Genomic DNA, 12326 nt, shown 5'->3' with positions numbered 1-12326 from the left:
TTTGAAATGTTTATTACAGCAGCAGGGCGCAGTCAATAGAGTTTGACATCTAGGCTCCGACCCCATCACACGCCCAGACATGATTAAATAGAGTTAATGAGGAGTGATGTGTAAATACCCCCCCCCCCCCCCCCCCCCCCCGTAGGAACCTGCAGGTGGATGCTGGGCTGATTGAAGGGCCGAATCGACAAGCAGCGTTACATATGCACGGCGGCAGAGGCATTGACAAGATGAACGCCAAGTTAGGTGTGTGTGTACGATGAGAACAGCAGTGTAGCTGGAATTGAATTTTAATTTAGAAATATTCTGAACTGCCAGAATTCAGTGGATCCAATTCATGTGCTGAGAAATTGAAACCAAACTGGAACCTGACATTTGTGATGTCAAGTGGGTTTAACCAGGTTTTATCCATAGTCTATAGGATCTAGACCTGTTTTATTTGTGTTTTTCTTTCACAGACAAAATGTGAGAGGGTCATTATTTCTGTAAAGAGTAACAAACTCCAAGTCAAAAGATCTCCACATGCTGCACCTATTGGCAGCACCGTAGAAGCACACTCGTCCTGCACTGAGGGGACTTGGCTTTTCTTCCCTCCTGTGATGTTCTAGATTGGCTGGATGCTCCCACAAACACACTTGACAGTGTTTGCCGGGTAGGAAGCTGATGAGGGTAAGCATGGCATGGTCCTCGCACCATCCGCCATACTGACATGAACCTGCTCATGCTGGGTGAGGCCCGTGATCAGACTGACAATGTGCTCCATGAGATGTATACAGTCTTTCCAGTCATTGCATGGGACCACTGCATGGGCACAGCAGGGGTCCTGACAGCCTGGGCTTTGGCAATAACAAACAAACCTCTGTAATCATTGATGTGTTCATTCATTCAATTTTCATTCTGGACATTGTTTATCTCCTACTCCTGTATATTTACCAAAGCGCCCACATCAGAGCAGATTTCTTAATGGAGGGCTATTAACAGTCTGCTTCTCTCCCTCTGGACAAATGGCCTCCTCAGACTAAAAGAGGGAGTCAGCAGTGACTAGTAAAATATGATAATCTGCCACATGCAAGTAAGCAAAAACATATTTATACAGGAACTTTGTGCATGGAAATTAAAATGTGCTTCACAGCCAGAAAAGTCAAAAGAAGGAGATATGAAAGAAGAGAGAGTGAAGAGAGTAAGAATAAAAATAGGCAGAATAAAGTGTACAACCCATAAAACACATAAGTACACTGTAAAACGTTATTCCCCAGAATGTGTTTTTACTTTTTTAAATATTTTTCTTTGACTTAAATTACTGACCATAGGATAAAAGATCGTGATTAAATTAATACAACAGGAAATTACAGATTTTTTAAAACAGTGCTACTAGTCAAATTACATTGAATTCTATCTAACAAATACAAAAAGTACACATCCTACTACTGAATGGTTTGTATTTGTATCTGTATTTACAAAAAACTCTGTAGATAACTTACTAAACTGTAATAACTGTTCTTTACACAGTGTGTAATAATATTTTATAATAATACAAATGACGGTTATTTTTGAATCCTTCCACGCCCTGATCAATGCAAACTTACAGACCAACTCGTAAACTTCTCTATGTTCCTCCAGGACACAAACTCTCACACAAGGTCACCTCGTTTGACTGCATCTTAGCTGAAGATTGATTTGCGCTTGTTGTCGACACTTGAGCCTGATTTGCTTCACTCTGTGTCTGCTGTGTGCTTTTTTCATGCATATTTTAAGCCTGCTTTACCCAGCAGGCAGTTTCACACTGACAGTGTTGTTCCATCTCTCCTTCCCCGCCTCACTGTGAGCTTATCGACAGCTTTGTTGTTTTATCAGGTTTGAAGTTAAATTTCTGGATATAAGAGACATTCTTTGTGACGGTGAATTCTTTTGAGTTTCAGCGTTTGAGATGCTTTAGGTTGACTTTGCTTTCCTTTCAACTTTCTTGAGTTATCGCAAATGTTCAATCTTTAAGCTCTTTTCTCTGTCACCGTGTTTCTCCTTTCCTCCAGCTCCGACGCTGCCTTTCATTTCTATCGTTTGTCTCTTTCTATTTCTCTCCTCCCCTCTTTGTTTTTGTCAATCTCCCGTGTTGTCTCCCCCTCTGGCTCCCTTTACTCATTCCTACTCGGCCTATCTTTTCTTTTAATGCAGAGAGGTAAGGAATTCAGTCGTTGTGAAGCACCCTGCGGAGAGAAAGAATTTCACTGCTTTGACAAGTGTTTCAAATCCAAACTTTGCTTTGTTGTGCTGACGCAAATAATTGATGAAAAGTGCATTTTTGCATCCGAAAAGATCCATTCACACAGTTTCTTGTGGTATGAGAATTCTACAGCTCAGTGCCGTGCACCATGGCCTTATGTAAACTGACATTACTGACACCTGTAGCCGCACGATGGGAGAAGAGCACTGCTCGTTGAATGGTTTGTTTTGATGTCAATCGGAATAACACAGAATGGTTCAGTCAGAGACAGAAAAACCTCTGAAAGCTGATAAAAGTGGTCTCCTGCCAACACCAGCGCTGCACTCACAGGTTGTTAATCTATGACACCAGATGTTCCCGTCTGGGCTTCAGGGGGAGTGCACACGTTCAGGTTCACACCACTCTACTTGAAGGGTAGTTCATTATTCTGCAACTTTGTTTTTGGAGTTTCTGCTGTGTCTAGTATCAAGCTGTGAAACTTCTGAGATCTGGTACTGGTAATGTGGAAAGGTCCCCGCAAAGTTCAATGGGTCAAAACCATAAACTGAAGCTAAATCCCCCTGGATGCAGGTGCTGCCATCTTGGGTTGGTCGGTATTGATGGTGGTGTGGAGCTGCGGTGTCGAGGTCCGGCCGTTACACAGGCTCGGCCAATCTGGAGTGAGTCTCAGCTGTCAGTCGTGACGTATTCCTCTGTGTTGTGTTCTCTCAAAGAACCTTCCAGTCATTACTTCTAAGTAATGAACATGAGCTCATCCAGGGAATTACCTCAGTGAGCTTGTTGGAAGGTTCTTGTAAGAAGAGATGCAACAAACTATATTGTCCCACATTTGAGTAATGACATATGTTTGAAAGATTTATTTATTTAACCATGTTATGTTTTGTTGGTTTATTCCGTCTCATTTTTGGACCTCCCTCTGTGTGTAGCCTATATTGTACTATAGTCTCCTGTAGTGGAACATATGGAACAGAACATGCAAGTGAATTCATGATTATCTTCATGCTTTAATCCAGTTTTCTGTAGCCTGACACACAGGATTTGGGCTCTGAGATGGATAAGAAGTCTTGTGTACGTGCGTGTGTGTGTGTATTTGTGTGTGTGTGTGTGTGTGTATGTGTGTGTGTGTGTGTGTGTGTGTGTGTGTGTCTGTGTGTGTGCGGACTGGTAGTATAGAGCTGTGATGATGAGGATGATGCATCCTATCCCCATTAGTGTTAGCCCAGATCTGTCAGAGCCTTGTTGGGTTACTGCCTGGCAAAATCTCAACCCTGAGGAACAATGGGATGGGCCAAACACAGATACACACATACACACAAACACTTGTGCATATGCTCCCAGGACACAAACTCTGTTTTTTCTTTCTAACACACACACACACACACACACACACACACACACTCAGCAGTGCCTGGAAATTCTCCTCAAACACAATCTGTCAGTTTAACATTCACATCAGCACGAACGCACACCAACTAACTTTCATCCTCCACTGTTGTGTAGCACTTCGGTTCGTATTCATCTCTTTATTCTTGCTCGGTTTTGATTGACAACATATATTGAAGCTGCATTTTCAGTTGCCCCCTGTCTCACCTCTGTCTCACCTCTGTCTCACCTCTGCTCAGTGGGAGGACAAGTGTCTCTTTATTTTTTTTCGACGTGATCCCAGCTCGCTACAGACCTTTAACGTAAATGACAGAGTTCTGCACCACTTGGTTTCTCTTCATTACTGTAGTAGAGTTTGTCACATTGGAGATCGATCCATAAATCAGATCAGAGGTGCTGGCAACATTCATCATTTAACCTAAAACATTTCCTAACAATACTAAAGAATTATTCATCACCTCATGGAGCCACTTTAATGTTCTCGTTTTCATTTCTGATCACTTGCTACCAGCCCTTGAATACGTTGTTGTATTACCTGTTTTGCAGAAACTATCCTTGCAGCACTTTTTTCCTCTGCTGCAGCTCAAGGCTGCCCTACTTCTCCTCGTGCTGTGGAGTCGCAGCTTTGACAAGAGATAACATTTTCCCTCTGCGCGCTCCTCCTATATTGACTTTTAACGTTGCTTCTAATTAATATCTCTGTTGTTAATTTGCCGTGACACATGACCTCCTTCCACCCACCCACCCACGCATCCAACCAGCCAACCAGTTCGCTTCGAGCCCCGAAGCCCCATTTTAGTCTCCGAGCGCCGAACTGCAGGGAGGAGAGCTGCCGACGCGACAGTTTACATGCGACTCGCAGCAGAGATTTCCTTTTTTAACTTGTTTGTTTCTGTCTTTCTTTGTATACCTCTTCCTCCTGCCTTGTTCTGCCCTCCTCCTCCTCCTCAGCTCCAGGAGTTCAGCACTGTTATCAAGAGTCACCTCCCATCCTTATTCTGTGCTAAGCATTTCACATATTATACCTATTTGCTCAATGATGTGTGTTGATTAAGTGGATGGCCATTATGCCCGCTCTTGGGGGTTTTGTTCAGCCTTTCGTTTCTGATGGAGTGACAGTGATGAGGATAATAATAGTCCAGAGATGGTTGCCCTTGGTTTCTTATGAGTTTTCTGCATAACCTCGCTTCCTCTCGATAGTTTCTGGGGCCATTAGTCTTTTCAGAGAGAGAGAAAAAAGTCTCCCAGGGGACGCTAAGTATAAGCACATATTGATACAGTATACAATGTCTGAGAAGAAACTGTCACTCATGTTGGTGTCACCTCACTGAAAACCGATTTGAAGCTAAAATACAGGAGCAGTGTTCACGATTCTTCATAAATCTTAAAATTGCTCCATTGCATTGATTTTGATTAAATCCCTGACTTTAGACCATGCAGTACTTGCAGTATTTTCTCAATTGTCTTTACTCCTTCACACATAGTGCATCTTATAAAATCTCAGCAGATATTGAAAGTTGTTAGTGTGTATCTTTTTAATTTAACTTAGGAAAGGATAAAGAGGGGTCTGTAATCAACATACCATTGCAAAGGACACAGACCCTATGTTGTGATGTCGCTGCTGAAACATTCTACTGTTCAGAATTATGTTCAGTGTTCATATTTCGATGGTTGCAGCTGATGCAGCAACTTCTTTGAAATGAATCCGAACCCAAAGGAGAAGGAGCGACGAGTTTCCCCCGCCGTGTGTTAGCGGTCAATGACTTTGCCCCGTGTGTATTTTTACTCACTCAGATGGAGAACACTTAGAGGATAGTACGTCCTGGCCAGAGAGCAGCAATAATTAATGAGGGTTTTTATAGAAAGCACAAGAAGCCGACAGGATACGTCTCGGTCCTGACTGTTACGCGTGTGCTCTTACCGCTGAGTTTTTATCCTCAGAAGTTAGTCTCTCATATCCATCTCCGACTCTCTCTGAATTAACCTCTCTCTCTCTCTCTCTCTCTCTCTCTCTCTCTCTCTCTCTCTCTCTCTCTCTCTCTCTCTCTCTCTCTCTCTCTCTCTCTCTCTCTCTCTCTCTCTCTCTCTCTCTCTCTCTCTCTCTCTCTCTCTCTCTTTACAGGTCCAGGAAAATGTCTTTGTTGAGTTTAACCACCAGGAGCTGCTTGAATTCTACAACAAGGTTAGTTTCTTTAGTGTGTGTGGTGTCGCCTTTAAGAGCAAATCAAAGGTATATCGTGGTGTTTCTTCCATATTTCATTTCATCCTAATTAGCAGACATCTCCTGACAAGATACATCTGCCTGCGAAACCGCCTCATACTTATTATAATTATTTTCCCCTCAATGTCTGACTTTCCCTTTTTCATTTGTGTGTGTGTGTGTGTGTGTGTGTGTGTGTGTGTGTGTGTGTGTGTGTGTGTGTGTGTGTGTGTGTGTGTTTGTGCACTTGTTTTCCAAATTAACATTTCTTTCCTCTTCTTTCAGCTTGAAATCGTACAAGGACAGTTGGATTCTTTGACTTGATGCCTGCTGCTCTTTGTAGGACACCCGCTTTCCACACACATACACACACACACACACACACACACACACACATTTACACACAAACAGATGTTGTTAGTGTTGTTGCTGACAGCGATGCCAGCTGTTTGAAGCCTAGAGATTTCATTATTGCTCTAATTTATTAGAGAGAATGTCAGAATGGGTTGACAGGAGTCTCTTTCCCCTTTGAGCTCCATTCAATCCAGGTCTGTGTTCAAATGTTTTTTGAAATGCAATCTCTTCATCAAGGAGATGTTGGGGAAACCATTTGTCTGTACCCTGCCATAAGTAACACAATGATGAATTGTTCTTCAAATGAGTTGTATGAAGTTAAAGTGTGCCAATAGCCAGCGATGTAAAAAGAAATGATGTGAAAGACTTGAAACAGAAATGTATTTTGTAACATTCTAATAAAATCTGAATTGGAGATGAAATCCTTCCAAGCTGTTATTTAGTGAAGGCTCATTATTTCTCATTAAGACCAACCTGGACTGTTGGTTCACCAGATGGGCACAGTGTACCTCCAGAGTGTGTGTGTGTGTGTGTGTGTGTGTGTGTGTGTGTGTGTGTATGTGTTTGTATATGGTTGCAGGGATATGTCCTTGTTCGTGCAGCTGTTCTTTCTTGTGATTTTGTTGTTGTTTGTGTGTGCGTGCGTCTGTTTTTTTTAATATAGATTTAAAACCAAATCAGATCTATTCATCCTTCCATAATCTATACCTGGAGAACATGGAAACTCCAGACAGAACGTATCAGGGCCAAGAACTCTCCAGCGGAACGCTCCTCTGCTCTGATGGTCTTTACATTCCCTCTGGGCCGCTTGTTGGATGTTCAGAAGGCGTCAGAAATCCTTCTTCTGTGGTTGTACACGTAGTTCAGAGCTACGGCCGAGGGGCAGCACTTTTCTCTTTGTGTCGAACCTCGGCAGGCAGCAGACTGTGGAACACCCAACATGCTGAGAGGTCATCAACGCTTTAATACACACTTCACCAATTAACAATAATACTTCCACTTCCATCTTATTGCATGGATGGAGTCAGCAGACACTTTTCTATGGGAACCCAACATGCATCTGGCAACTTCACAGATACTAACAATATAAAACTGTAAAAGACCAAAAAGACACTGTTTATTATGCTCCTATGAAATTAATGACTGAGGCTAAACTTATATGGAGATGTAACCACCCACAAAACACACAACTGAACAAACACATTACCACAAAAAACTGTTGTAAACACAAAAAAATATAGGAAAACTACCTCAAGGGTGACTTACCTGTCTCGGAGAACAGTCCCAGCCGCCGTCTGAAGCACGACTGACGATCTTTTTTACTCCAATTGATAATTTTTGCCACCATTTCCAAACGCCTGCAGCCGGAGGGAGCGGCGTGTTCCACAGCATGGAGAACAGATGGCGGGGCTTAGCAGAGATGGTCGCCTGGAAAACAAGAAGGGGGAAAAACACTCACACACTGAGACTCACACTGAGATCCGGCAGAACACAGCACACCCAGTCCCAGTCAGAGCGATAGGGGGAGTGTGTGTGTGTGTCTGTGTGTGTGTGTGTGTGTCTGAGTTTGTGTACTTATGTCTGGTGAGCTGTGTCTCTGCGTGTACTTGTCAAAGCTGTTCGCACGCTCTGCTGTGTGTGATGAGGCAAACTTAGTTTTGGCCGGACACTTGTGAACACACACATCTGAGGAGCAGAGTATATAGTTCGGGGGGGACTCTGTCCTTTTCCAGCTTAAACAAGTATCTGATGGACCTGCTCTGTACCTCAGTATGTGGCTGCAGGGCGCACAGAGATTGGCCACAGATGACAGACCCTGATAGTCGACCTTTAGGACACAGAGGGAAAGCAAACAATTCAACCCAGTGTTAACAAACCAAAATACTTTGGATTGATAACACAACTTTTTTCCTTTACTCCTTCTTAAATGGGTGACGTCCACTATTGAAAACCCGTCCTCCTCAGGGTCTCATGATGTATTTAGGTTTAGGGAACTTTTCATAAAGTGAGCCAAACAGATCATGCAAACACAGAGAAACTCATAATTGTTTGGTCATAAAAACAAACGATGAAATTCATTTGAAGTCTAGTGACATAAGTCAAGTCCAAATCAATTTACTATTTCATCTGAGGGAAATCCGGGCGTTAACAAATACAAAAAAAACATAATTTATACAAGATTAAAAACAAATCAGAGACAGAGACAAAAGTCACAGATCAGTACGTCAGGGGACAAGGATGAGACAATGTCCATCGTGCAAGAAAAAGTACATCAATGGCATCATTCTTGCAAACTCAGCATATTAATGGCGCCCAGACAAAGAGGAGTTTGACTTTTATAGTCCTGTGGGTCGGAACTTGTGTGTGTATATATATATACTGTATAGTGACTTGTGGGTTGTTCAGGGACCCCCATTGGATTTGTCCAGTTTTATTTCAGCCCACACAGACAGGAATATGAAATCTCCAGTGAGAGATGGTTGATGTGACAGCTAAGTGGTTACATCCCCACTGAGAAGCACTTACACCACATCAGTAAGAGAACACAGCTCCGAAAGGCACCTGGTAGCACGTTCAGTCTGTTTCTGCTCCGTGTTCAGCTCAGCACATACGTGACGTTCACATCTCACCGCCTGATTGTTTACAACACACCGGGATTGTTTCCGTGGTTTTCATGGACTTTTAATGAGGAAGCGATTTGTTCAGAGACGAGATTCACGAAAGTCCTGTGATGGGAGATTTTATATTTAGTTAAGTTTAATGAAGGAATGACAGTTATAGATGGAAATATTATTCTGATGTGTTCCTGTGTGTTTAAGACTGAAAACATGTGGGGGTCAGCTTGGCAGACTCAGATGTACATGGTCGCTCACTGCTCTGTGTGTCCTGCACCAGATGGGTTAAAAGCAGAGATTAAATTTCCCTACCTGCATGAGTGTGCCTTTGCATGTCTGTGCATGTGTTTGGGACTAATAAATGCATCTTAATCTTAATCTATTCATTGGAGATTCCTCTGTGCCTCTGTTGAGACAAAAGGTATTCACACCTAGAGTCTTTTATGGGTCATCCAGCAGAGACGGGGGTTCACTGAGTCTAAGCAGAGCCTGATGTAAATGTGTAGTGAGACTTTCGAAGGGGTCCTCATTCAGATTGAAGGTGACCAAATCTAAGCCTGAAGACAACACGCAGAGTTACAGTCCGAACGTGTACCCAGCTCATTGAGACGTGGCTTGCTTCAGAGTGAGCAGTGAACTCATCTCGGACTTTTTAAATGTTGTGTGTCTGTGTTTACAGTGCGTCGGTGTGTCCTTGTGTCTGTTCGTGTCGTGCCTGACAAAAACTATTTCCAAAAGTAAACACAGACTCGATGGTAACACGATGGACGGTGAGGAGTCACGGCAGCGGGACTGTTGAAGCTGCACAGACGACACCAGTTTGCATTAACGAGGAGCGACCCTTCACAACTGACGGGCGAGCTACGAGCAGCTAATAAAAAGTGAACAATGGCAGGAAGGCACTCCCGATAAATCTGTGTCGCGTCAAGAACAATCTGTTTGCATGCCACGGCCTCTGATGTGCGCCTGGTCATTAAAATATTTAATACTGAGCTCTCCGGCGGAAAGTGCTGCTATAATAGGACACTTAACCGAACACAGATTTGACCTTTGTCTTCCCACCCGGTGCACTCGGATTGATTTAAAGCGCAGCCTCTCAATCACTGCACAACACACTGCTGAATCATTCCAAGCCAAAAAAGGTCAGTGGTATTAAAAAAAAAAAAAAAAATCCAATGTCTCTGTTGACTTTTCTTTTCCGAACTTGAAGTGTCTCTTGAAGAAAGAAGCTGAAGTGGAAGCAGCCACGACTCCCGACTTCAGCAGATGAGCGACTGTGTTACGTGTCAGGATCAGAAAATACAATTAACATTTTCAGTATGGAAAAACTCTCCTGCAGGTGATTTGTAACAGCCTAACATGCTTTCTACAGTCAGTCACTTAGTCTTCTTATCTACACAAACCATAATACCATCTTTCAATCTCCAGTGACACTCTCCATTCAGATGAGGTCTCTATGTGACAAATGTCTTCAGCAGCATGTTAGAAAAAAAGGGGTAAAAGTCTGGTGCCAAAAAGCACAAGACTGGATGAGAGGCAGATGTTCTTTCTTTTCAAAATCCTCTCCCATCAGCACAACCATTAGCACCAGAGCTCTGCCAGAGCTCCATAATGGGGCACATTCATTTTGGCATCTTTTAAATTGATCTTTATGAGAAGAAGATGACATTCAAACATTTGAGTTGCTTTGCACAGTCCAGGTTCTTTTGACAACTCTGTCCAGAAAGATCTAGAAATGGTTCAGAGCTGCAGTCACAGGCGTTAGAAATACCAAGCTTGAAATAATTTAGTAATAGTTGTCAGTACCAGCTTCTTTTTAGGGGGTTAGTCCCCTGTTGCCAATTTGCGACATATTTGAGGGATTTTGGATCGTCTGTCATCAAAGAGTTTTTTTGTGTTTTACTGCTTTAACCATCAGAAAAGATGTATTAACATGGTACTAACTAAAAATGGCAAGAATCTGAACTTTTTTCTGGCAAATAGCAAAAACCAGTAGCTTAGAAGGGATCTATTATACTCTTCTTTATTTTCTCTCAGATAATCAGTGTGTTTATATTGTTGTCATGTGTCTATAAATGTGCCAAAGTTTTAAATAATTTGGTAAACACATGGAAAAGGCAGCAGAACATTTTGTGGTTTTAATATGTGAATTACGGTGGCTGAGAGAGCTCAATTTAACGACACAGGCGCTGCAAAAAGTCACAACCAAAATAGGGAAAACAACAATAGAAACCGTTCTAGGGGGAATCCAAACAAAAGGTGAACCTGACTGTAGCTCACTGCTTTGTGAAGTTATTGAAGTCTGCTACTCGTCAGTGGTGATGGAACTTCTCAAAGCATTGAACTACAGCCGGGTTCATCACTTTTTTTGGGTCCCCTGGAAACATCTCCTTGTTTTGTTTTGGTGATTGCACGTGCTGGGACTTATTGCCGCACATGTAGTCAAATTTATGAAGTTGTTTTATTAATTTGCAGTGCGTTGAGCTCTCTCAGCCACTGTAGTGAAAACTTTAATATATAATTGAATTGAAGCATGAATAAAAACTCGTACTCTCCAGTTTTCTTAGTTTAATGATCTCTTCTCATTTATGTTTTATTCTACTATAGTGTACTAGGCCAGGGGGTAGAGTGGTCGTCCTCCAACAAGAAGGTTGGCGGTTCAATCCTCAATCTTCCCCATCTGCATGCCGAAGTGCAAGATACTGCACCCCTGAATGGCCCCTCACAGATGTTGAATGCACTAATTGTAAGCCGCATTTGATAAAAGCGTCTGCCAAATTAAAACGTCTTCATGTGGAAACTCTTTGAAAAGCTGAGTGACTTTGGAGGTGAGACACTGACACCTCCTCACCGAGCAGGAGGAGACCGGAGGGTGGAGGCGAGGAGGCAGCGGAGAAACACCTGCAGCTACCGAGGAAGCTAACACGGGTGGAGCTCATGCTAGCAACAGGTTGACTATCAACTCCAAGATGGCGCTGGTTTGTGTCTGTGTAATTTCTCTCCTCTGTGTTGTCTGATGCAAACTATCAAACTACCAGAAAACACAGAAAAACCACTGGAGTCTCCACAAGCAACCACAACGACAACCACTGTTTTGTAATGGCGTCTTAATGGTGAGTGCTCGATGTTTGTTCTTCTGCTGCTCATTATGAATATAAAGCTTTCGGTGGTTTCTCACACTCAGGAGGTCAGTTTGTTTATTTCAACAAGGAGGTGAGGGTCTCCCTAGGGAAGTCACTGTTACTGTCAGAGGAAATATTACAGTTTCAAGGATTAAAAGCTGTCCTGTCTTTTTTCATGGTTATTTCAAATATTTCAAATACTTTTCTCTCAGCAGAGAGTACATCTCCACAAAGGCCCAACAGCTCCCCTGTAAAACAACAGTTAAATCGCGAAATCCTGGTTTTCAATTGGATCTGTACAAAATTGTTCACACTCTTAGATTTCATTCCATTGAGATCCATGAATCATTCCCTAAAAATTCTAACAAAAATGTGTAAAACGCTGAAATTAAGTGAAAATTGTCATTTAAAATTTAACCGGAATCTGTTGA

At 42.6% G+C, this 12326-nt stretch overlaps 1 protein-coding gene across 1 annotated transcript in view; it reads left to right on the top strand.

Moving 5' to 3' along the window:
- The window catches only part of commd10 (COMM domain containing 10), a 54914-nt gene extending 48321 nt beyond the window's left edge, over window positions 1–6593 (top strand). The window contains exons 6-7 of the mRNA XM_062381683.1: window positions 5727–5786; window positions 6090–6593. Coding sequence (XP_062237667.1) covers window positions 5727–5786; window positions 6090–6128 — 99 coding nt within the window. The 3' untranslated portion in view covers window positions 6129–6593. The remainder of the gene's footprint in view (window positions 1–5726; window positions 5787–6089) is intronic.
- The last annotated feature ends 5733 nt before the right edge of the window (window positions 6594–12326 follow it).

Source organism: Platichthys flesus, chromosome 3, assembly GCF_949316205.1.
Source record: "Platichthys flesus chromosome 3, fPlaFle2.1, whole genome shotgun sequence".
Lineage (NCBI taxonomy): Eukaryota > Metazoa > Chordata > Actinopteri > Pleuronectiformes > Pleuronectidae > Platichthys > Platichthys flesus.
Note: the sequence above shows the minus strand (reverse complement) of the source record. Positions and strands in the feature narration are given on the sequence as shown.